Raw genomic sequence first — 27154 nt, 5'->3', positions numbered from 1 at the left:
TGGATGGATACCTGTATCTTGTATCTGAAGAGTTACTACAACCTTGCAAACAACGAACTGCGGTTGCGCAAGGGGAGTTGCCACATTGGAGAGTTATGATGTTTTCCTATGGGTAAAACCGACGACCGGATTTCCACGAAATTGACATATTCAAATGTCCTTAACTAAGAAATTTAGTTGTTCCATATGAAAACTCGACTTCAAATGTACCGTGAAGTTTCTAAAAGTATCCCATGCATTCATATTAATATCAACAAAGGACGTTGAATTATAATTTAGCATTAATGTAAACCCGCCATGAGACCCATGTAAGCGGACTAGAGTTTATTTATGTCACTACACGACTGTCATTCGTTGTCATAGTTTTACAGTGAAATTTGCAAGGTTTGTTTTTCTCGCAATAAATGCGCGTTTGCTGGTGAATACAATCCCTGCTAGATGGTAAATAATGGATAGTGAGGTAGGCGCATCTATTATCAACTTTATCAGATTATGGAATCCTTTTAACCCGCGTAAACAATAAATTTCAGTACTTCTATTGTCTACTTCCTCCTGTCACTTGTGTGGGGCAAAAGTAATTGAGGTGATTTTTCAAGTGCAATTACAAATGATTAGCTAATGAGAAACTCGTCTGTTTTGGGTGTGAGAAACTCGTCTGTTTTGGATCCTTTGCATTATGAAAATAAGCCGGACCTTCACGGAAGGATGCGTACAAGCCGGAACAGCGGAGGATGACAGCATCCTCTGTTTTGGTTTGTCTTTTATGGACAGGGCTGCCGCTACAATGAGTGAACTGAATTTAAGAAAACGAATTAAAAGTAAATTGTTTTTATTAATATTACCGCAAAATTCTTTCATGGAGGAAGTGTTGCTCCGGGTGTGTGCCAAAATAATTTTGTAATTGTTTGGTATAAGAACTTCTGTAAAAATATATGCGGTCACCATTTACCACCACAGTACGCGCAAAAAGAATAGCACAATTGAACGTTTCTCGTTATCTCCCAAACTAGTGGATATGTGATACCAATTGGGCAGGTAGACTAAAATACCCCTTTTCGGACTTAGATTTGGAATTGGTTTTGATTCCTTCTTAATGTCACTTTAGATTCGACCTTTAAAGAATAAATAACATAATATAGGCTTTCCGGGAGAGTACAAAATGGTTTTCGGAAACGAACAGTTTCGATGTAGAGGAAAGTGGGACTATGTGAAGTGGACATGATTTTGGAATTGCGGCGACAGAGGGAAAGGTTTGCGTGAATTGCACGGATCATTGGAAGGGATCGAAAGTGCATCACTAATATGATTGCGGATCCAGAGAATTATCAAATTTTAAAAGTGGTTCACTACGGGGGAAAGCTGCAAATGAGCTCGCATTGAAAGAAGGGACCGTAACACAGAAAATGAATTCGCTGACTTTCGAATTCAATGTTCGAAACTGAGTTGGGAGCGCTGCTAAAGGCTCATCATAAGGAACTCCGTCCAGAGGTTAAAACGGCTGGATTCTTTGGAAAAAAATAGTGGAAACATTTGTTTTTTCCAGCGAGAAAAATCTTATTTAGATGGCCTAGATGGCTGGCGATATTATTTCCACGATTTGCGCAAGGAGGAAATGATTTTATAAGTTAAGAAAAGTACTAGGTGTATTTCCTTATACTGTAAATATTTTTATTTTTCTACCAAATACAATTATTTCGGAAATCACGTGCCTCCTTCCTCAGTGCTAGTACCTAATCTTAAAAAAAAAACGACTGTGAAGAGTGGAATCTACTGGGTTCATATGACGAAGGCTCACCATTGGCGCTAAGTTAAAGAGGTTTTTTGTGTGTCCGGATAGCTGAGTGGTTAGAGCATAAGGCTGTCGTAGCGGAAGGTCGCGGCTCAAATCTCCCTGGTGACAGTGGAATTTGCATCGTGATTTGACGTCGGATACCAGTCGACTCAGCTGTGAATGGGTACCTGAGTCAAATCAGGGTAATAATCTCGGGCAAGCGCAATGCTGACCACATTGCCTGTACTGTAATCCTGTAGTGCACCGTTACGGTTATAAAAGAAGTGGTCTAACACACTTCAAGCCCGTGGTGCAATATGGATTGTTGCGCCAACGATCTATCACAATCTCGGCAGATGCCGGATTTTACCTAATACTAGTACTAAGTGTCAATCATTTAGGCCCGGACGATCCTACCTACTTAAAAACTAAAGGGGCGCTGGTGGTAGTGGCCAGTGGTAGGTCAATGGAAGAATCCGTCGTGTACTCACAACGTCGAGCACGTATGCAGAATGGTGTACCTCTGCATGGTTTGAACCAGACTGTGCGAAAGTCCCAGGACATCAATGGAAGCCGTGAGGGATTTAGGTACAATACCTGTAGCTGACAGTATCATGGGAACTACAACCACGAGACTAGTGAATTCTTGTAATCTTACGATCATCCCCTTCTTCCATTCCCTGGAAAGAATCTCAAATTCCAAATCTCTCCGGATAAATGGAAAGTTCGTCAGGCACACTATTCAAGACATTTGCCGCCCGATCTACAAGATAGTTCAACCACCGTTGAATGATAGTTGGATCATGGTGAACTATTATTATCTCATTGAAATATAAAATGCATCAACCTAATAGCATAGGTTTTCCCCACCTTTTTCTTCAGACCACTGAGTGTTAAAAGGCAATTCAGGTTATAATGACTCATCCGTCCTCTTTTCTGAAACGGGTTGGAGCTAATCACGGGCCTTGACTCAGGGGTTAGCAAAACAAAACCCACCCGGGGTAAACTACTCCAATAGAGACATGAGGTCTCCAGGCGGAGTGATACAACTGAGGATTTCAATCCCGAAGGAGCTAAAATGCCTAACGGCCTGATAAGGGAGATGACTAACTCACAAAAACCTAACGCGCGAGGAATGGACGGGGAAGGATTAGCTCTGAGTCGATTCGAACATCTACGCGACGAGCGGCCCCCGGCTTCCTCTCTTCTTCATGGAGGGCTAGATATATGGTTGTCCTGCGGCGGCCCACCCCAACCTTATCGTTGGCCTCCAGCTGTTTTAAACATAATGGTGGAATCTTAAATAAATGGGAGGAACGACGCTTCTCGAGAGATGGTTAGGGAGCAATAAGAAATCTAGAGCTTAAACTTTTTATATCTTATATATATACTGAGGCAAATAAAAAATGTTCTGTTCTAAAAATAAATCAGTAAATAAAACTTTCTAGTCCCTCCAGAAAAAAAAAACTTTCTTACGTTAGAAGTTTGTAGGTGTTTCGTTAAAACATGTTTAAATCTGTAATTTTCTTCTCTCTATATACTTTGATTTCCTCTATTTAAATCTGTAACATTATTTAAGTTTTTGTATATATAAATAATTTAGTTATCACAGAGCGACGTTCCTCCTTACCTTCTTATATAATTTTTTTTTCTTAATTCTCTCTTTATTTTTATTTAAATGTATCTTCTCAGCTCAGGGCGTACTGTCTCTCATTGTTTTTTTCCCCTTTTTGGTGATTTATTTTAATATTCCTTATTTAAGGTGCTTGTACTCATCATACAAATAGTCAAATTATTTTTTTTCCGCTCTAAAAATAAAATTTTGAAATTCCGACAATTCACGACAATTGGAACAGGAAATAAACAAGGAACATAGTCCCATTTTTCACGGAAATTAAGCCTAAATTCTAAGCTATACAAGTATAATGATAATACTAATCCACACAACTAGAAATAATTATTAATAAATTTATAACAACATTCCGAAAGTCCACCAGGATAGTCAGAATGTGTCCTCCCAGTTACCATATCATATATTCGCTCCATTACAAGCTAAATTGTTTCTCTTATATTTAGTACAAAATTTCTCATTCAAAATGGTCTAGTCTTCACATTCATCGCTCGGGCAACTTTGTCCTTCATGTGGTTAATATTGTCGTCGACATGGTGCACTCTCGAAAATGGTTAGAGCTGCAGGGGTTTTGGTGGACGACGTTGTCACCGCGGACATGGCAGCTTCTTCATCTTGCACCGCTGCCTCCGTCTTACTACTCACCTCAGGCGGTCAAGGTGAAAACGCTACTGGGGCACACCTCGACATCTGCGCCAGATACGACCGGATTTAGCTCTCACTGGGACTGATATTATTGAAAATACCGTTTTTTCTATTGAGCTTAAGATAGGAAATTACCGGACACTTTTCAAACTGATAGTGCAGCACAACTTATCACAAATAATTGTGAAACACGTATGAAAATGACGACGTTTGCTTTTGCACTCCATAGAAACCGAATATATCCAATGCAAAGGCCATCCACTGTACATATTTAAGTATCTTTTTTGCGGGGGTTAAATCGTTTTCCCGAGCGGAAAACCACTTCGCCTTTACAAGTTTCGACGTGATCCATCTCAACGTCCCGGCGCAGTTGATAACCTCTCTCGCTCTCTTCTTTTGTGTTGTGTTTTTTTTTTCTAAAAATCAATTCCCCAGCCATGTAGCGCCACACGGATAAATTTCCCTTCCGTGGCCGCAAGTCAGAAGATTCAAATTTGAACTTTCGAAGTTTAGTTTCAAATTGGAATATTCGAACCTCAAAAGCGGCCAGCAAAATTATATCGGCGTAACAAATGGTGAAGAGCTGAAAAATACTAACATATACGAATAGCTTAATTGCGACAAGCCTAACGTAGTTGCCTGTGACAAAATATTCTTTTTCCATCTGAGTTACAGCAACGTTTCATTGCTGCTCAAAGGAAGATAGCTTCTGAGCTTCTCCAGAAAACAAGAAAAGAGGATAATCTATAAGCTTCCCCATATAATACTGGTCAGGCCAGTACTACAGCGTCTACGCTGTTCTGGAAGCCGAGTTGATGCTATTTAGCTGCTTGCCCCTGATCCAGTCTTTTCTAACGCACCCGGCCAAAGATATAAGTATTAATTCGGGATATCGAGACGCGGCTAAAGCCAATCCCATTATACATCTGTTTGGGGTTTACCAATCATACAACGGTTTTGGTGTTGCTTTGCAAATCAGTTCCCTTAACCCACCATTAAATGATTAAAATGATTAGTTCTTTACTTTAGCTAAAACAAAACTAATTTGCTAAAACCACCTCAACTTTCACTTCATTCTATGATTTTTCTTATGATTTCTTCTATTTGTAGCCACTTTATGACGGAATTCTTCTTGACATAATTGACAACGACTGGCGTGCGGATCAATTACCATTTGATCGCATTCTAGTCCCCAGTGATAAACTTCCTGATCCAGAGGCTGATAGTAACGACTCACATTTAACCCTTAAAGAACAGGTAAAATGATATAAATATAATAAATATGTTGCCATGTCTCCAGTCGCATTAGCGTACTGAGAAAGCTTTTTTATCTGAAAAAGTAGGAAATACACTATAAATTTATAAAAATAATGGAAAAACAGGCCTGGGGTGACCCTCTCTCATCAAACAAATTTTTTATATACTTTCAGGAGCAAAAGTGGAATGATTTAGCTCTAACGTCCCTGGCACCGGAGTTCGGCTTCATCGACCCAATCAACACCAATTCCGTTTAAACCAATAACAAAATGAATCGTAACGCCGATTTAAGATCGTCCCCATCCCTAACCGAATTCCCTCGTGAATTCGAAGAGGGATCCGAAACTTTACTCACAAAAATCGTTAATAAATTCTCTAGTGCTTATAATACAGGTTATAATAATTCAAATGATATAAAGAGCCCCGCTACCGACGACAACGATTCAGCTAATGCTTCTCAATCAGATTCCGCTGGCAAAGTAGATACAGCTTCTGATTCAATCAGTGACATAGAAAATAATTTTGAATCAAATGCTAATGCCAACTGCGCGGTAAATACTCCACATTTATCTCCACAAAGTGGTACCCCATCATTTCCTGTAAGTATAGTTGCTTTGCTAATCTCAATCGAAATGCGCATGCAAATTACCGATAATATTGCATTTTAGGGTGAATATGTATCGGGTGAGGCGAATGAAAGAAGTATCACTAACATCTTGAATAGGATCAGTAATATTGTAACAACAAGGAATAGTGTAAGGGAAATTATAGCGTGTAACTTTTTGTATATTTGCATTTATCTGCATATTTTTACTTAGTTATTAACCGCGAATTTGAATAATGCGTTGTTGTGTAATAACACAATGCTTGCTTCACTGAAATCAACAATAACACAAATAAAATAAATTCATATCGCATCCAAAGTCGTAAGAATTTGTATGACTCCATTTATTAAGCAGTTTACACGGTCACATTTAGATGCATAAAGTAGCGGTTAGTAGGCCGTTCTGTTTAGTTTGAGGGGATGAAGGGGCAAAAGTAATGCCATGATCCTAAAAATTAGAAGGAATTTGCTGAAACTTTACATTGACTCAGACACTGAACTATCTAAAGGGTTTGAATATAAGTATGGATAATAGTATTTCCGGAAGGAATGGTTCGACGGATAGAAGGCATTCAGCCAACTCGTCAAACAATGGTCGAGGTGAACATTCGCAACGTAACATGAATACAATGATAATGTAGCTAAACCGTGTTCTCAGCAATAATGAATACGAAACAATATAAGCTGCTCCTAATCCCATTGCATATAGAGCACGAGCCGAAGAATTAAATTGTCTTTCCGTTTTACTTTTAGTGGCTAACAGCACCGAACACACAGACATTATCACACGCATTTGGGTTTGGCGATAATTCGCTAAAAATCCTTTTGAACACATTCTTTTGTAAATAGAATACTTTTTTACTAAATATACTAAAATAATTTTGAAGGATTTACGTAACTATAAACACACGGAGCTACATCGATTCTGGATGCCAGATGAAAAAGCGAAAGAATGTTACGATTGTTCGCTGAAATTTACATCTTTTCGCCGAAAACATCACTGCCGGCTTTGTGGACAAATATTTTGTTCAAAGTGCTGTAACCAGGTTGTTCCAGGGAGGATAATAATGTGTTCAGGTAATGTATCGTATTCTATTCTATGAGTGATTGAGTGTAGATTCATTCGAAGAAGAATCTTGATATTGGCAAAATGACTTATATGGACAGTACGGAGCAAAATTGTTAAATACTTTCGTTTTTTTCTCCTTACTCTCACCTTTATACCTCGGTTTTATTCTCGATTGGTATGGATTTACTTCTTTTCAACGCCTCTTAAAGAACTTATGTGGTGTTTTTCTACGACTTTCGTGCTAACACATGGGTCGTTAAGTCCCGAGACTAACGCACATATCGCGCTACGATTGCCATATTACCATGTTTCTCGGTAGAATCAACTTTTCGAGGATATGTGTGAAAATCTCATGGCATTCGGTTTAGTAGTTTTTGGGAGATTGAAGGCTATGTGACGATAGATTTGTCTTTGTTTAAACCATGGAAAAAAACTAATTTCGCGTGTTAATCAAACGTCGTTTTTTAGTGGAAAGAATACCGTTCAATCTGAAAAATGGTTGAAAAAGTGTTCCCCAAAAAAACATCTACCAAAGACGCAGTTCGCCCAATTGAGCTGGCTACGTCCGAAAACATCCAAAAATCCTAAAAATCGTTATGTCTCTCGGTCGGTGAGCGAGGTTGGAGAAAATAGGTAAAATCCTGAAGATATCAAAGGGCAATGTGTCCAAAATTGTACATGACCATTTGGATATGAAAGTGAGTGCCGCATTTGCTCACAGTATAGCAAAAGTAATAGCGAATTGATGATTCAGAGCGCTGTTTATCCGGGGTAGAAAGGATTTTTTGCGTCGGTACATAATAATGGATGAAACGTGGATTCATCATTATACTCCGGAGTCAAAAAGAGCGTCAGCCGAATGGAGACGAAAAGGAGAAAGCCGGCCAAAGCTTCCGAAGACACAACAGTCAGCGGGCAAGGTCACCTCTGTGTTTTGGCACATCTATGGAATTTTGCTTTTGGACTTTCTTCCGAAGAGCCAGACTATCAACAGCGACTACTATATTGGATTACTCCATCGATTGGCCCACACAATTAACCAGAAAAGGCCCACATGGTGAAGAAAAAAAAACGCTGCAATCAAATGCAGGACAAAATAATAGTTGCTACGTAAAAGCACTTTTGTAACCAAAAAAAAAACCATGACCGAAAAATTAATAATTTTTAAATTTTATTTTATTAAAAAAAGTTATAAAAATAGCATTGCTTCAATTCATAGAGTGAAAATATTGGGCAACAGTAATCGCAGCACCAAGTGAGCAGTTACCAACTAATGAAGTGATTGCCAAATCTACTATAAATGGTGGACATTTGTGCCAAATTTGTTGGCCAGCTGCATTATGTTCACTGCACTCAATAATTCTCATGCATCAACAGAAAAACAAAAATCGGCAAAAACCAATTAGTTGATGATGTATAGCTGAAAATTGAAAAAAAAAGTATATAGACAGCAAATGTCATTTTGTTCAATAGAAAACAGCAAGGTCTTTTCACAATGGGAGTTCGATGAAAAAGAACTTCAATATGATCACTCACTGTTAGCTGTCTGTCAATGCGCATTTGATAATGTGTATGCCTTTATGTGTCAAGGAGCGCACCCACTTTGATCGGCACGACACAAAAGTTTTACTAAAGCCCACTGGGAACGACACGACAGATTGGTTAACGCCCACTGGAAACGGCACGACAGAATATTGCCTAGTGTATTTGCAAGGTAATCATATTGAAAATACTATCATTAACTTGTGTTTGCCGTAGAAAAATGTCTCTGACTGTCTCAGACAAGAGGCAGACAAATGTCTGTTTTAGAGAAAATCGTTTTCTGTATCGGACAAATGTCGTGTACTTGCCGTGTGCAGGACATCAGCACACAATACACATACAGCAAACGCTTGTACGCGCCTACGTATTTGTTGTTGTTTTTGCTTCCCATATACATTTTATATGTAGAAATTCGATGTTATATGTTATAAAAAATCATAACTCACGAACGCGTAACCGATTTGCATAAACTATCTCCCAAACTACATAAACATACTCGTAAATTTTGGTGACAATCGGTTCACTCGTTCTGCGGTTATAAAGTTGCAACAATATTTTATATATATAGATAGTAAGCCAGCTTTAATATAATTATACTATGAGGGAGGCAGTTGAATAGTGTGGGACGCGTTTTTATTACTTGCATCTCTTGTGTGACACCTTGTGAGTTGGAGCTTAAGAACACACTCACAGTCTTTCATGCTTGCCATAAGAGGCAGTGATAAAAATATGTGAAATTTTACTACTAAAAACGGATAGAGACTGATCTCACGGCTACGACCTTTGACTGTCGAAAACGTACTGTGATTGGTTTTTAGAATGTGCGCACACTCCTCGACAACGGTATTGAGGGTGCCCAGAATATTCGCATTCTCTAACTCGAGCGAAAATTCCAACGATATTAGCTCGACATTCTGGTTCTGAGCGAAGTAAGATGAAACTCTGGAAAGTATTCCTCTCCGTCTTACGATAATGCGCTTTTGTACTCTGGAAAGTGGTAGCAGACACGAATCTGGTCTCGGGTCGTTTGTGGCGGCTGCCGCAAGGTGCGCTCTCTTGACATGGATGCCGGTTTCTGACAAGACTCTGGCTGCAAAATTCCGATCCAGGTAAGGAGCATCACAATAGTATTGGGCTATGCGCCAACGGAGGCTTCTGACATATGAGCAATTACACCCAGTTCAGGAGGGGGTTCCTAGAGGAGACATTGTTGTCGTGATGGGTGATCTAAATACTAAGGAGGGCTCTGAAAACACCTGATGGGGAAGCACGGTCTTGACGAATGTAAGATAATGGTGAGAGACTTGTAGATCTCTGCAGCTTCCACCGCCTCGTCATTGGTAGTACATTTTTCGAGCACAAAGCCTGCCCTAAGGTCAATGTCAACTAACCGACACCGTACGAATAATCAAATTGACCACTTTGAGATCAGCAGTAGATTTAGGAGTTTCCTCTTGGATGCGCGTAACAAGAGTGGCGCTGACATCGGCCTCGAAAGGAGTCACCATCTGATGGTCGCTTGCGTGTTGCGTCCACCACTTCCCGCAGGTTTGGAGAGCTGCAACCCACCAAGTTCAACATCGACCGCTTGTATAATCTAGTTGTCGGTCGACAGTGGCAGAGCTATCTTGCTAATCAGACGGCAGATAGACGGAGTGGCCACCATCAAAAATGGGTCGCCAAGAGCACCCGGTACAGAACAGTATGAGAGAGGTACAGGGATCTCGGAAAATCGTGGGGGGAGCTGAAGTGCGTTCCAGCAAACTGCGATGGTGTAGTTGACGCGTTTTAACCAACCAATAGATAAATGGCAACCATATATTATTAAACCGTTAAAAGGCAGAAGGCAGCTGTTTGAAAATAAAATTATCTACGGATATGTATAAAAGATTATTATTAACACAATTAATTATCGAAAGAATTCTATCGCTGAGTAACTCAAACAATAGTTCCCGAAATCGTGCTTAGCATGAGACGTAAATCCACCCCTTCAAACTAGAGAGTAAACTGGCTCCCATCCAAACTGGTTCTCAGTTGAATATACCAAAAATTTTATGATCATTTTTAGGGTTTCGGGGGTGTGTTACTTATTAATTTTCTTCACCCATAATAATTGTGACTATATCCAAACTTATATATCGCCGGAAAGGATGAATTTTTCCGAACTATGAAGTGATTCTATTCAATCAAAGCCTCCTAACGGGCGAAAAAACCCGTAAGCTTCTGTTAAATGCTATTAGAACCATTGTGGAAGCTACTCGGAAAGATCCGGATAAATAATACCGAAAAGTTCCTGTCTGAAGAATATAATGGGTATAACAGTATTTTCCAAATAAGCATTTGGAATGAGGAGTAGGAGTTTTTGGATTTCTGAAAAAAGGAATCGATGAAATTACTATTGAAACGAGTTGTTATATGAAGGTTGCTCGCCTTCACTTAAACATTTTTTTCCAATCTGATCTCTTTTATGAATCCAGTTGTTGACTAAGCAAGGCGGGTACCTTTTTTGAAGTCTTAACACTAGTTGTCTTCTTACGCTCATTGGGAAAGATCTCAGATGCAACTCTGCAGAGGTAAGAAAATTTCACAGGGAGACCGTAAAGCCCAGCTGATTTACTACTTTCCAGATGGCAAAGATAATTTCGTATCCGCATGTTGCAATGGCTTACCATATTATCTATAAGAGGTGGAACTTCATTGGAGGTTACGATTTAGAATCATAGTGAAATGCTGCTTACACCTTTCCGGTTGTTTAGAATCATATATGACGGCAACCTTCGAAAGACTTACGGTCACTTGCAAGCTCTTTCGTGATGCGGCATGATGTAGTGAAATCGTTGCTGTTTGCGGCAGCTTTTGCTCCCTTGATCAAGCAATGGTAGAATTCCTTTTGTCACCGCATCTCCACATTTCCGCAGTCATCTCAGTCTTCTGATGCTCTTTTGGGAATTGACCTATAACTTAACCTGCGCGGGAGATAAAGACATTTGGATGGCGGCTTAGCGTTCATCAACATCCCCCCGCGTGGGTTGTGCAAAGTTTGTGCCCGTAAACCGTCTTCGCTTCTTAATTTCTGACGTGAGATGATGTCAGTTGATAAATGTTAAATATATCTTTTCTAGCACTTTTGATTCATTCGAATAACTTTTGTGTAGCTTCTTTCATAGAAAGAATAAAAACAAATGTTTATCATTTTTACAGGGGATCTTAAAGTTTGTCTATATTGCTCTAAAATTGTGTTGCGTTACTTAAAATCTTCCGAGGTGAAACTGGATTTAAAAGTTGATCTAGAGGCTTTCAAAGATAACCTATCAAGTAAACTCTCATTAAACGATTCATCGTCCTTTGGAACTCCAGAGCCGTCACTGAAACGAAAAATCTCCGTTGGTTATCAAGAAGAGCAGTTTCTATCCAATGCGAATTCTAATCTAACCAATGAAGATCGAAAGAGCATTTTACAACAATCTAATTCGCTAAAGGCTCTCCATGAAGAAATGACCAGGTCGATGCCCGGTCAGAATTGTGGCGCTGATTTCTTAACATTTTTAATAAATGCTCGCAAGTCATCGAATAGAGTTCAAGCAATCGCGATAATCAATGCTATGCTTGCTGCTGGATTTGTTATCCCTATTGTACCCGATACAGAGGAAACTGAGTTTGAGGAGACGTTGCACTATAAATTAGCAAAGCAAAGCGAAATAATCGAAAATGCTGAGAGGAATAACATCGATGACAATGCAGTAGGCTCCGCAACGCAGTTGCAGCATGTGGAAGAGAACAAAGAAGGTAAACATTGCAGAATATAGAAAAAACATATTTTCTTACAAATTGCTTTTCAGATGTGTACCCTCCGAAATCTACAGGTTGTTTCAAAGCATCCAAAGATATGGAACTTGATCACATGCGTTCAAAAACAAAAACTGCAAGAGAATTAGTGGAATCCTATTGCGAGCACGAGGATATGTTGATTAGCCAGCTTTTGAAGCATGAAGATTTGGATCAATCTTGGGCCAATATACTGATTCCGTTGTGTGCAAAAATAGTGAATAAATTTCGCCCTCATTTTGGTGCAAACGACTTCATGGACATACGAAACTACGTTAATTTCAAAAAAGTTCAAGGTGGAGTTCGAGAGGATTGTTGCATAATGGGGGGTGTAGTTTTTACTAAAAATGTTGCACATAAACGGATGGCAAAACGCATTGAACATCCCAGAGTGTTACTTCTCCAGTGCGCGATAGTATACGAACGAGTAGAGGGAAAATATATAAGCATGGAAACTTTATTATTGCAAGAAAAAGAGTATTTACGGAATGTTGTCGGACGGATATTGAATTTGAAGCCGAATGTGGTGTTGGTTCAAAAAGGAGTGGCTGGTATTGCCCAAGATATGCTTCGTAACCATGGCGTTACTTTGGTATTGGATGTGAAATCGTCAGTTATGGATCGTCTTGCGAGATGTATGCAGTGCGACATTGTAACATCGATTGAATCAAATATAAGTGCACCGAAGCTCGGAACTTGTGATCTGTTTTTTATTGAGAATTTCCAAGATGCCGGAGGTACTAATTCATCTTCTATCACGAATTGTAGTTAATGGTGATTTCTTTTTTACAGGTATGACGAAAACTTTAATGGGCTTTGAAGTGTATTCCAATCCTAAAAATTACGCCTTCCTACTTCGCGGGGGAAACAATATGGAATTGGCCAAAGTTAAAAAAGTCGCTTCCATTGTGCTCTTTGCTCGATACAATTGGCGTTTTGAAATGGCGTTTTTATTAGATATATTCGCTAAACCACCGACTTCATCGTACTTATCCAAACCAGATATGCAAAACGCTACTCAGAGCGTTGAAATAAGCCCGAGAGACAACGAAGTACCGATTGATTCCATTCCGTGCATAGTAAATGGATCGAATCTTGGAGATCCACTCAGTAGTCAAATTAATAATAGCCCGCAAGATGATATTGAAACAAACGAATCTCCTATCCTGTCAGTAAGCCCATACATTGTGTTCCCTCTTCCATGGAAAAATTTTTCGATACAGGATCTATCAAGCATGTTTCTTGAAGGGTCGAAAATACAAAGTTTACAGAGGCTTCATGACACAAATTCGGTTTCTCAAACTCAATTGAAACCACATCATGAATTTGTATTAGATAAAATTACTCCTGCTGTTGGTAATCGAGACTTCCAGGTGGCTTTGTCGGCATTTCGTGCTTTAGGAGGGCGATATCCGAAATCTACAAAAAGTAAGTAGACATTATTTTGTGTTGTAATACGCAATGCTAGCAGCTGCTATATTTTTGTTTAATCTACAGTGCTCAAAAGCAACAATATAGCTGCTTCAACTAACCCTCGTAAGTCATCCGATGTTGCCGAGAAGCACGCAGATAGCAATACCTTCGATTTGCAGAGCTATCAGCGCTTGTCAGTATTATTCTGTAGTTTTTACCACAATCCAAAAGCAGCATCATCATTTTGCGCTCAGCCAACCATATTCGACATGAAATTCTATGGGCAAAATGATATAATGTTGGGTCAATTTTTGGAAAGATATTGTTTCCGTAGTTATATTTGTCAAAGTTGCAAACTTCCGATGATGGATCACGTGAGAAGGTGGGTTTTAATTTACAGTAGAAGATGAATGCGATGATATTTTCAACATGTTTACCTCATTTTGTTTTTATCATTCGTTATTTTATCAGATATGTCCATTCGATGGCCTGCGTTCAGGTACAACTTTCTGAAGACATAAACCAAACTAAGTCTGATGAAATATTCGTAACGTCATGGTGTAATTATTGTCGCGAAATGACCCCAAATGTTCCCATCTCACAAGATACCTGGTGCTTATCATTTGCAAAATATCTAGAGTTGCGTTTCTATGGCCACTCCTATCGGAAACGCGTAGCAAACATATCAGAGGACGATGCTGAGATAAAAATTTCTGAATTTGATAAACAAAACTGTCGCCATTCTATTCAGAAAGACTATGTACATTACTTTTATAGTAAAGGTTTCGGCGTTCGATTCATTTACTCGCCCATAGAAGTTTGGGATATAAATTTCCCTCCGTTGAAGATAAAACTGGATGCCTTACCAAAATACGATAGACCACAGTTTCAGGAGGATATCAAAAAATTGTCAATAAAAGGACATGAAATATACTCAAAAATCCATAACCGAATAGTAGAATTGACAGCAGAGAATGAACCTGAGCTTAAAACTAATTTGACGTCAATTTTAAATCGAGATCAATCAATTTTCCGACATTGTATTGAAGTAGTTCACACGTTATTAGCCGAAAAGTCCACGCCTCCATTCGAATTGAATGATGCTCTAGTAAAAGCAAAACGTGCACTAGTTGAAAGTATAGATTTATGGGGTCCTAGACTGTGTGATCCTATTTCTCAAACAAAAACTTCAAGCAAATTAGAAGCAACGCCACAAATCGAAGAAAGCACTATATGCACAGAAGATCTCGAAACAAGTTTCGGGAACCATGCCGCCGAGAAGCAAGGCGAAAGGGATCTCCATACCACTGGGGAACAATCCACATCCACTCAACACAGCAAAACAAGAGAGATTTCATCGAAAAATTTCTCAGAATATATAATGGAAAAAATTAATCTCAAGCAACTTTTAAATCAGTTACTACCACCGAATAATCAAAATAATATCATACCATCCCCTTTTCCTATCTACGAACACTATACGCTTCCAATAGGAGAATTCCCGATTGTCATTCAAGAACAAGATTTAAGTTCAATTATAGCTTATAGTCTGGTGTCCCATGAATATCGCAAGATCACTGAGAATATTCACCACTCAACCGACTCACTGAACAGCCCAGTTACAAAAAAGAAATCACAAGATGGGTATGAGTATGAAACATCGCGAATTTTGTGTCACTTATTCCACATTTTACAGATTATTTGAAGGGGACACTAAGGAAGAGAAAAAGAGCGACGACGATAAGAAGAGTAAGTCCCGGCCGTATATTGAATTATGCTTTCAGGTGAGTGAACAAAGTTAAGTTTTTCTGAGTATAATTACGCGGTATTTCTAGCGATTAAATTGTTTGAAATAATAAAAGCTTGTTTTTCCTATTTGTAAGTGTGAATTTATTAGTCTTACAAATATCAACATTTCGGGAACCACTTGTTCCCTTCATCAGTGCTAACAAATCTTGTGGTTCCCGAAATATCGGTATTTGCATTAGCACTGATGAAGGGAACAGGTGGTTCCCGAAATATCGGTATTTCCAAGATCAATCGAATTGGTGAATCTCGGCGCAAAACCGGGATGTCTGGAGTTCCTAATTAACCCAGGCCTAGACCGGATACCGGTTGTTACGGCGTTGATGATGAATAAGAAAAACAAGTTTTTATTATTTTAAATAATTAAGTTTTTTCCTCGATGTTTTTTAGTTTTTAAGTTCCAATAACACTAAGGGATGGCTTGAGTTTAGAGATAAGCATGCACTGTGCCTATTGGGTTCAAATTCCATTAGTTTGATCGAAGCATTTCTTTACAAACAAGTATTATCCATTGAGCTGAATAAGCCGGTACCCAATCTTTGTAGAATCCGCCGGAAATCCTCCTTGATGACATCAAAGCAACCTCCCAGGGATGAGGTAGTTTCTCATCAAAATAAAGTAATTGATAACCCAAATCGTAGTATCAATATCAATGGGTGGTGGTTCTATTAAATCAAGCTTAATGAATTTTAGGACCTAAAGGAATGTGATGTATCGTTTTGTGAAAACTTAAAAGCATTTATTTTTAAAATCCGATAAAGGACGTTCTTGGTAATCGATGTTTTCTGCGACGGAATTTTTCTTCGACGATTACCTGATAAATTTTTTTAATTTAATTTTCCTCATATATCAATTCAGAAAGCTGATACAGTTTGTGATGTTTTTCTCCGATAGTTTGGGAGCTTCTAATTGCGTACTGCAACTGTAATAAAGAAATATTCCTTTGTCCGCGTCTTTGTTTAAGGTGCGGATGTAGTTATGAGTCACGTCTCAAAAGGGTCTGCTTTACTATTGAAAAGTGGAGGCGGATCGATGAATGTAAGGACGTGAAAGCCCTGTTAACAGCTAGGAGTTGCGGTAAGCACGACGCGCTGAAGTTCCTTTGCCGTGATATTTCGTGCAGCGTAATGTACGAAGTGACAAAAAAATCTATCACTGCGCTGGAGAGGGAAACAGAACCACCGCAAATATACAGTATAATGCAAAAATGAGTCAGTGTCATACGAAAATGAAAAGAGTCCCAATTAAAAATTGTTTATTCGGTTAACTATTTTCTTTATTTTATTGAATTACAATTCATTACTATTAAAAAACAAAATCGAAAATAATTATTTTATAAGCTACACCGAATATCATTGACTCATTTTTGCACCAGTCAAATATTTCTTGAAACCAAGTATTTTGTCCGATGTTTTTTTGTCTTTTTTCGGTAACTCTCAAAATATATTGCACTCTTTTTCATATTTAGTTGATATCGTAAGGATGCCCAGTATAGATGAAAAGCAATTTTCGACGGGATTTAAACCCGGATCCTGTTCTAGGCTCTTTAAGACTTCAAATTGTTGTTTGCTGATCCATTCCTTTACGATATTTGCCGGAAGCATAGGGTCATTATCATGTTGAAATGTGACCCCACGACGATACTCCCCCATTTTTTCAACTGCGGCGGGAAAATTGTCAAATAGTGCTAATTACGAATTAAACCATGTGTTTACAGATCGATTCTGTTCGATTCCATCCATGTAAGAACGAACACCGTTTAAAGGACCTCGTTACTTTGCGCAGTACCATCCTCGCCGGATTTATTTTGGTCTTATCGGACCAAGTTATCTGAAAACCAGTAAACAAATTTCGATTCGCTTAGAAACAAAGTAAAATTTTTAACTTATTGTTCTCCGTTTTTTTGAGAGTTTTGCGAGAAACTTTTATTTTTTCCTTCTTCAAGCTCTCTTTCAATGCTTTTGGAATCATCTATCACTAATGGGAATGTTTACAAGAGTAGTAGCTTCTTTATTTCTTTTTAGCCTATCAGAAACGAAGCACTTCGTTCCCTCACGTGTCATTACATCAGAATTCAAGTGCCTTTTCTGATACGTGGGCTCGCACTGAAAAAGAGGGTTTCTTGCAAGCATACCGAATGACCAACACGCGAGCTAAATCCGCAAATAAAATAAAAAAAATAACGGCCCGACCGGGTGCGTGGAGCCGTAGAATTCCGAATTGCGATCGAGAGGGAGGATCCATGACGGATCAAATCCTCGATCAATGTTCCTCCTGCCTTAGATGTATGTTGAGACGCAGCCTTAGAAATTCCCACCCTGCTTTGTCATTCTTAAACCATTCTGTTGAAGGATGCCCACTTTTTAAGTTTTTTGAGATAGCTCTCCCCTCTTGGTCGCCTCTATTTACGAAAATTGCTCTTTTTCTTTTTCAATCGCGTGGCAGGCCAAATTAGCCCATGGTCCCCAGGATAGACGTCGTCCAGCCATCTTGATCCTTCGATCGCATCCTCCAGTTGAAAAATTTAGTAACCTTTTACTGGCCTCGTGCACTGAATCCTCCCACCGTTTGTGTGAATTTCCCACTGGGCGGCGTCCTTTGGGTATGCCTTTGAATATCCTGTCAGGTGTTCGCTTCTCGTCCATCCGTTCTACGTGACTGGTCCAATGCAATTTTCATAGTCTTGCCACCGCCGATGTTGCTGGGTCGTCATAGAGATGGTACAACTCATGGTTGTATCTAATTCGCCAGTCAGCTCCACGTTTCACTGGTCCAAGTATTTGGCATAGAATTTTACATTTGAATGTGCCGATGGACTTTTCTAACGCCTGCGTTAGAGTCCATGCTTCACAGTCGTACAGTAGCACAGGCCGTATTATGGTCGGAGCTTATTTTTCCTGTGCACCCCTTTCACTTTTCATTATTCGTAGAATTGAGTATGATTAGTTGGCTATTATTATTCGTCACTGTTTACTCCAATGTTGTCCGCGTTTTCAAAATTAAAATCGCCCATTGTCAGGTTTTATCGTATTGGGGTCTGTTTTCTTGACTGGGTTATTAATTTTGTCTTCTTTTCATTAATTCTTAGGCCGATTTCTTGAGCTGCTTCATTTAGTTGTAGGAATACTTCCTTGGTGCCTGGAATTGAACGCGATGTTGATGTCGTCAGCGAATCCCAATAATTGCCAAAGTTTGTAGAGCTATGTTCCCGTGGTACCTAACTCCAGTTCGTGGATATCATATTTAAGGGCTAGGTTAAAAAGCATTGGGGCGAGTCAATTTGTTTCGAAGCATTGCGTTAGCTTGACAAACACCTTTACATGGGATTCAGTCTTAGCCATCGTCAGTTCGGTCATTCGTACCCGTTTTTCGGGTAGACGGAACCCGCACATGATACGATATAGAGCTTCTTTTTTGATACTATCATACGCTTGAAGGAACTCGATGCACATTGATATTGAACTCATAGCACTTTCCCAGTAGTTGTTTGACGGCGAAAATTTGGTCCATCGTGGGTCGTCCTTTTTGAAAGGCATTAATTTGTCTATATATCGCTCTAACCTAGCTTGGATGATTTTCGTCAGAATTTTGTAGGACGAGGACAACAATGAAATGCCTCTGCAGTTGTGTCAAGTTAGTTTGTCACCTTTTTTGTGTATAGGATAAATTACGCTCTTGCGCCAGTCGTCTAGTATTTTTTCATTTGTCAAAATTTTTAAAATAAGTTTATGGAGAAGGTTAACCAGTTAATATCCTCCCCTCTGTAACACTTCAGCTGGAATACTATGGGATCTCGTAGTCTTGGGAGGTAAGCGCCGCCCTAGGTGACCAAAAACTGGTGTATTGTCTTTTACTTCCGGCTTCTTCACCTCCACTGGGTTGAACGGCTTCTTAAATAATTCCATTCATCTTTTCTTGATATCGTCGGGGTTACCTAAGATGTTTTCTTGGTTATCCTTACAGAGACTTGTCGGTAAATGCGGCGCATACATTTTGATTTTTCATGTCGTTGTCAAGTTTTAATATTCTGTCATTGTAGTATTTTCGCTGCTTTTTCCTGGATGGTCGGTTTACTATTCGCCTAAGCTATGGATTTACGATAAGCTTCGTTCTTTTTGGTGATTTCATCACGGCATTCCTCGTCGAATCAATCATTACGAGTGCGTTTGGGTTAGAAGTCGATTTTTCTTTCTGCGGATATTTTTATTCCATTTTTCATCAATTTCAAAAGAGTAAATCGACCGTTTTCAAGTGATTTTTTTGATAAAATTTCTTGTATACACCGTTAAAAGGCTGGGTTGCGGGGTACGTCGGAATAACTTTCCTCTCCATCGAACGACACACGAAAATGTGATCTTAGGTCTTGACGTCCGACAGTTCATAGGGTGCAGGGCAGGCATAAGTTGAGTTATATTCTGACTAAGGGAGTAAGTATTTTTGAGAAGATGCCTTGGATGGCTTCATTTCGGCCACTCGGAGTCGGTTTAGTAAGACCAAAAGTCAACAGTCGCTAGAGAAAGCAACCCTAAATAATTGATTTAACCAGCTGGAGACTTTAATGCGGTAATGTCAAAGATAAGGCAAACTTTATAACCGGTACCTTCGACAGCGAAAATTTCAATCATTTTTTATCGGAGGCTCTCTCGAGTGACGGAAATTCAAACTCTTCTGGTCACACGTTCGCAATTAACGCTACTCGCCCACTTCTCCTGCTATAAATATAAAATTGGATGAACGTATTTTTTATTCCTCTAACTCAGCTTCGGGATTATTTTTCCTCAGTTTTTACTCCTATCCGTTCAACTTACATTACTTCCAACACGGCTGATTCCTCTTCGGCTAGTATACCTTCCATTCCTCTTTTGAATCCCTCCATTGTCGAATTCCTTCTTGGCAATGTTGACGTTAGTGCCGGTTGCGGTCCTGATGGTACTCCGAATCTCTTCCTAAAAAATGTAGGAGATGTTCTCCTTTTCCTTTACTGTATTTGTAACAAGAACTTGTCCAAAAATATTTTCCCGGTTATATGCAAGGAAGCTTGTATTATCCCCTTACACAAAAAAGTGTATGTATCTTCCAAAAATTTTGGCTTTCATCTCGTTTCGGTCACCTCATTGTGAAAGAGCAGCATGGATTTCAATACGATCGCTCGGCTGTGACCAATTTTTCGGAATTTGCCAACTTTGTTGCGAAGTCTCTAAATGCAAGAAACGATGTCCATACGATCTATACTCACTTCTCCAAAGCTTTCGATTCTAATGACCATTGCTACTCACCAAACTCCGATCGTTTTCATTTTTAGCAATTCTCACCTATTAAGATCTTACTTACCGGTTAGAGTTAATCGTGTCTTCTTCAATCCATGCATCTCGTCTACTTTTTCCTTCTAATCGTGAGTACCTCCAAGCACCACCCTGGTTCCATTTCTCCTTTCCTTTTTCATAAATGGGTTTTTTTTTCTTTATTTACCTGTCCTATCCTTTTATTTGCAGACGATTTAAAATATTTTCTGTTGTCGATTTGCCTACTAATCAGTGCAACTTTCAATCAAATTTTGACACATTATCTAAGTGGTGCATTCAATAAGTTGCCATTTAATGTGAGGAAAGGCTATTCACTAAACACTCCTCCCCCCGACAACCGTTTATCATCTTATGGTCAGCCCTTAACCCATTTTTTTCATTTTGTCTATGTAGCCGCGCTTCCAAAATGTCCATTCATGGACACCCATTTCTTAGTTATCTTATGTAATTCCTTCGTCCGTAATATTCTGGAATACGCTTCCCTTACCATAATTGTCATTGCTATGCAATTGAATCTGTAGAAAGGAGATTTTTTCAATCCCCAAACTTTAGAAAAACATTCCCTACTTGACATACTCTGACGTCTGAGAAATCCTTGACTGACGCATGTGTCCTTTTCATACTTTGCAAGAGTTTACTGGAAGCTCTGTAGTCTCCGAAATTCAATATCGCAACACATTACACAATATCCATAACCTTAATGTTTTTGAAGCTCCATTGGCGGTGCTGCTGCTATTTCAGCTCCCCCTTGCTCAGAATGTTACTAAATTATAGCTATTTAAAGCTTGGTCCTCTGGCTTCATCCCTAGCAACTCACAAAAATAGAATTGGCGCGTTGTAAATGTGTTTTTCTGTTTTTTATATGGCCAACATTTCCATTAGCGAACTCACGGCGTTGTCTATAGTTTTCCGGCTTCCATTCTTTTCCAGCATTATCTTATAAGGATAAGAGCCCAATTCCAACGGGAAAATCACAGGAGTTCAGCCGATCAGCGTCGAATCGAAATTTCCGAGCCTGCTTCAATACTGGCGGCTGTGTGTTGTTCACTTCGCACGGGCCTTTGTTTGGTTTGTGGCTCAGAGTCCCAAAGAGTGTCCTTACCGTCATACTTTTCACAGTGCTTGCCTGCGCACTAAAATCATGATGAGTACCGAGCTAACGACGAAATTCACATTGTCTATTTAAAATGAAACTGACTGAGTATCCAAAACGGAAGAAGTTTTTCTGACACTGCAGTCATCATAGATCCAAATTCACACTGAGTCTAACTCTCAGTCCCCAAAAATTTTAAACGGCCATGCCCTCTCACGTAAAATCCGTAAAAGAAACGCTTAATTACAACAACTGCAGGCTTATGGATGACAGATAAATATCCCCTACTCCCATTCAAATCCAACCCCAAACCTTCCTTTAACGATATGATGTTGAGGTGGTTGAGACTTCAGCTTCGTTAAATCCGTATCGTACCCTTAACCCAATTCCCGACCATGGTAAAGAATATTTGTAATTATCTAAAAAGGATCGTTATACAATCCTATTAGAGACTTGATTGCTGAATATTCGATTCCTCTTGTAAAATAACTCCTTTCTGTTGTTCACATTTCAAAACATAAACTGTCTTTCAACATCCTTTATTAGAAATAAATCGCTCCAAAATTCTTCCCAGTGTTTGCTAGTATATATACACCTATAAGATAACGATCCACTAAAGAATAGGTTAGGTACAACACCCTAATTGTCCTCAGAGCAGCAGCATTGTATAGTTCGTTTATATATTTGTGATACATACAAGATCTTGTTGCTTTCAGGATTCAACTGCACAGTTTATATGCAAAATATTTTTTGCAAAAGAGTTTGATGCGCTCAGGGCGAAGGTGTTTAATGCATCAAAGAAAGGTAATAACTGTCCTCTTTTCGATATCAGGTAAACTTATGTTAAATTTTTGTAATAGACACGGAAAAATCCGATAACGATGCTATTAGGATTCTATTTGCCCGTTCATTGTGCAAAAGTATGCAATGGGAAGCAAGGGGCGGAAAAAGTGGTTTAAAATTCAGCAAAACCTTGGGTAATTGCGATTCTCGATTGTATTCCATTAATATCGCTCTGTTAAATTCTCAAAATACTCCTTTTCAGACGATCGATTTATTCTGAAAGAGATGTCAAAAGGCGATGTCAGCTTATTTGAAAACTTTGCCCCCAACTACTTTGAGTACATGAACAAATGCCTCCAAAACGAACAACTAACTCTTCTGGCTAAAATTCTTGGAGTATTCAAAGTAACAGTGAAGAAAAAAGAGTAAATAAGGATCAAAAGTTTCAATCAGTGTTTTAAATAACTAACCCTCCTTTATTAACAGTTTGGTTCAGGAACGTTCTCTACTTGTTATCGAAAACCTATTTTATGATTGGGATATTAAGAACAAATTTGATCTGAAAGGCTCAGAAAGAAATCGACTTGTGAACCCGGAAAATAATGACGGAGAAATGGTGTTACTGGATGAAAATTTGATCAAAAGTAAGTCCTATTACCAGCCATCTTGTATAAATCGAAGTAAATATTGTTACACATTACAGTGTCTTGGTCAAAGCCCCTCTACATCCAGTCGAAGAGTAAAACTACCCTTTGTGAAGCTATTAATAATGATTCATCATTCCTTGAACGAAATTCCATTATTGATTATTCGTTGCTAGTAGGACTGAATAATAAGGAGAATATTCTGGTGTTAGGAATAATTGGTAAGTGAATGAAGATATCGAGCAAATATATGTTTAGCAAATTGATCTTGGCAGAGCAAGAAAACAAGACCGTAATTTTCTAGAATAATAATTTCCCTTTATATCCTTCCAGATTACATTAGGACGTATACATTCGACAAACGACTGGAATCGCTTGTGAAACAATCTGGTTTGCTTGGTGGACAGGGCAAATTACCAACTGTAATCGCACCCCAACGCTATAAGCAACGTTTTAGGGAAGCAATGGAGAGGTATTTTCTAGCAGTGCCTGAACGTTGGGAAAATGTAGATAGGTCAAAGCAGTGTAACAACTCACCCTCTACCAATACGAAATTATAACTCTAAATTTTTAACATATTTATGAATTTTTCATAGAAAATTCTGTTAATAAAACGCTAATGTTAAATATCGTCATTTTTATTTTGAATGCGATGTGACAGATGATTCAGATCCATATTAAAAGCAGTATCACAAACGCACCACAGGTAGATCAACTCGACGCGGAGAAAGAAGCCTTCTGGCAACTACTCGACACAAAGCCCTTTAAGTGTCTGACGACCATTAGATAATCATTGCGGTTGACCTCAATGATCATGGATGATCGGAGGCGGTGTCACGGGGCAAAGGCACACGCATTGAGAATGACGACCGTGTTATTGATTTCGTCGATTATGTGCGCGTCAAGCTGCTGTTAAAACAATACCAAAAGCGCCTAACCCGCTGCGAAATCGAATTTTTTTCTTCTCCTAAATTTTGAAATATGTGGTAACCGGTGGGTGGGGTAACGGTGGATGATCAAGAGTTTCCCACTTCAACTTTTGCAGCGTTGTCGTGTAAGAGGATGGGAGCCGATCTCTAATCAATTTCGGTTGTTTAACTACAAGATTCTACATCATTTCGGTTTCATAATGTTGAAGTCGTTTTTGTCCAAGTACCACAATGAACGTATCCTATTATCGTACATGATGCATTTTTTGCCATGGGTAACAATTTGATTTCAAAATTTTCGTTTCTGTTGCAATTTAGGAGAGGAAGACACACGCCGAAACATGTTTGTTTCTGTGCATCGATTAATTCATGCGGCACCCACTTGTCCAGCCTTTTCACCTTGCCAATTGCCTAGGACATCCCTTTCTGCGGTGGCCTTTAGCAAATCTTTATTCACTTGAATTTCTGGTCGGCCATGCGGCCCTTTCTGTTTCAACATCAAACACACTGTTCATATCCGGAGCTATAGAAAAAGATAATATTACGTTCTCGATTTACGTAGACCCGTCACTTACTTTACGTCAATTGTTACGTTACTTGCTTTAATTTAGACCCGTTCGTCTTTTCGGCCCTCTTTCAAAGTGCACTTGCAGAAGATTCTGCCGTCTTTCGGTGTAACCCTTAGCTATGCAACTTTTGACCATTAATTGGCGCCAATTTTGTTGGTTCTGATCCCCCAAACTAATTGTTTCCTTAACTTTTACTACATTACCAAACCCTTGCCGTACTTGCTCGAAAGTCGGCTTTTACTCTGCCGTAGCACTCAAACGATAAACACTACTGGATCACTCTATGATACTCACTCGTGCATCCTCCTTATTTTTCAATTTTCTTCTATCTATAACTTCGCTTTCTTCGCGGTAATTATCCCAAAACTATTGCCTCTTCCGTGTCCATTTATCCCTGATCCCGTCCGATACCTCTCACTTCCGGCGACGCTTCTTATAATCCCGGGTTATGTTTCTTCCTCCACTCTAATTATAACACGCGCTTCTAAAAATCCTTATAACTGCTACGTTCATTGATTTTATAACTTGGCGAACCATTGCTTTCCGCTCACTAGGCGAGCTGTACACTGCTGCTAGATTCGTCGCTGTCCAGCGTATGCCTTTTGTTACCTTTATCCTGAACGGTCTCAAATTCTTCGTACCAATCGCTTCTCGAAACTTCCCACTTTCCGCCTGCCGACTTATTTCTTCTTGAATATTCACCTCCTCCGGCTTTGCGCTGTCCTGCCAGGAACGCTTAACCTGCTTACAAATTCCTACCTTCCCACATAGCCCCCTGCCATTTTACACCTTCACCTATGACCTCCCTTTCACGATCTACTGCTTCTTGGTAGTTTCGCTCCTGGTCTTTAGTCACCTCCTGACTGATCACTTCTTGTGACTTTCGAATATCCTGACTGGTACTCTCCTGCAACTTGGCAGCTTCCTCCTCCTTCCTTCCTTCCTCCATTTTTCAATTTCTTGGATCATTTCTTCTGTCGGCGTTGGAATCTCATTGGCACCCATTTGCTATATCGCTTCCTTATGTAGAGAAGTGATACATCGGCTTTCCATCCTGCCGCTCTACAGTTACCCTTGCCTCTCGGCACGCTACTTCCTGAGCACTTTCCTTTTATTCGTCGTTCACCTCCTTTTCATTAAATATTTCTCCAAACCGTTGCTTCAATTCTTTCATAAATTCGCCTTGTCATCTCTTCCATCCCGGAAACAATTTCTGATAGAATTTTGACTGCGAAATCCTGCTCCAGATTAAAGAGCATTATAATTGTACACGATTATGCACAAGTGGAGATTTTTTTATATAAAGAAGAAGGATGCAGAGTAATTTCCCCAGTTCAGGAGGGCCTCCCAAAAGATAATATTTCGGCAGTGATGACTGCCCTAAAAACCAAGATAGACTGTGATCATGCGTTGCTCGCGGATGTGATGGGCAGACATGGTCTTAATCACCTCTACAAGATCTTCAACTTATCATTGTTCGAGCACAGGCTGGCCGACAATGAACATCCATCAAATGGACACATCGTTAACAATAGTAGACTTAGTAATTGTCTCTCAAATATGCTTAACAAAAGGACTGCTGACGTCACTTTTGAAAGAGACCATCCTCCGATAGTCAGTTACTTTGACTTGCGTGTCACGACTACGTCCACCACATTGTGCCGTTCCCCTAAATTCAATATGAGCTATTTCCGCGGTTTTGCAGTCGTTCAGCAATGGGAAAATTTGAACAGCTCGTTCGCATTTGCCCGCCATTGAAATTGCCTTTATCTTCGGGCGGGTTTGTTTCCTTGCACATCAAAATGGAAGTTGCATGATCTGATTTACTACAGAAGCGTGGAGGCAGATGAACGCGAGGAGATGCGAGTTTGAGTGACTGCTGCCTGCGTGCTAAAGCTGCAATACCAGGAAAAAGTATGAGATGTATGGCCTAGCGTACGCCATGACAAACGGAAATTCACCATTGCGCTGGTCAGGGAAGAAGAAACAGTCACAAATCAAAATAATGTCATTACCATATATCATCACAAAAAAAAACTTTCAGCTGGTCGGGACTCACTGATTCTGCGAAGAAAGTTAACGATAGGCTCCTCATCCAGGATGATCGGTAGCTTAAGAGAGGGGAAAGAACGATGGCGCATAACTCTGGTTAATGGACTACATTTCAGGTAGGGGTTTATGGCAATTATATATAAATACTTCGTGCACGATGCTTATATAGAGAGGATAAATTAAACCAACCAAGCATTAGGAAAGATTAAAACAAGCAAC

General features: G+C 39.4%; 1 protein-coding gene across 4 annotated transcripts; it reads left to right on the top strand.

Annotated features, from left to right (window-relative positions):
- Positions 1-322: 322 nt before the first annotated feature.
- On the top strand, positions 323-24016 carry LOC119652219 (anaphase-promoting complex subunit 13-like). 4 transcript variants are annotated; one of them, XM_038056166.1, is made up of 18 exons: positions 323-460; positions 531-583; positions 5157-5303; positions 5477-5902; positions 5972-6058; positions 6795-6984; positions 11720-12304; positions 12358-13080; positions 13136-13771; positions 13841-14138; positions 14228-15400; positions 15453-15540; positions 22675-22762; positions 22819-22935; positions 23004-23166; positions 23228-23385; positions 23445-23606; positions 23719-24016. In XM_038056166.1, the coding sequence occupies exons 4-18, from the start codon at positions 5573-5575 to the stop codon at positions 23943-23945; spliced, it is 5025 nt and encodes a 1674-aa protein (XP_037912094.1). In that variant the 5' UTR covers positions 323-460; positions 531-583; positions 5157-5303; positions 5477-5572; the 3' UTR covers positions 23946-24016. The 4 variants fall into 4 exon arrangements, with proteins under 4 accessions (XP_037912094.1, XP_037912103.1, XP_037912111.1 ...); XM_038056175.1 differs by lacking the exon at positions 531-583 and having other exon boundaries at positions 323-455; XM_038056183.1 differs by lacking the exon at positions 5972-6058.
- The last annotated feature ends 3138 nt before the right edge of the window (positions 24017-27154 follow it).

The sequence above is a fragment of the Hermetia illucens genome, chromosome 1 (genome assembly GCF_905115235.1).
Source record: "Hermetia illucens chromosome 1, iHerIll2.2.curated.20191125, whole genome shotgun sequence".
Lineage (NCBI taxonomy): Eukaryota > Metazoa > Arthropoda > Insecta > Diptera > Stratiomyidae > Hermetia > Hermetia illucens.
This window is presented reverse-complemented; position numbering and strand designations above follow the sequence as displayed.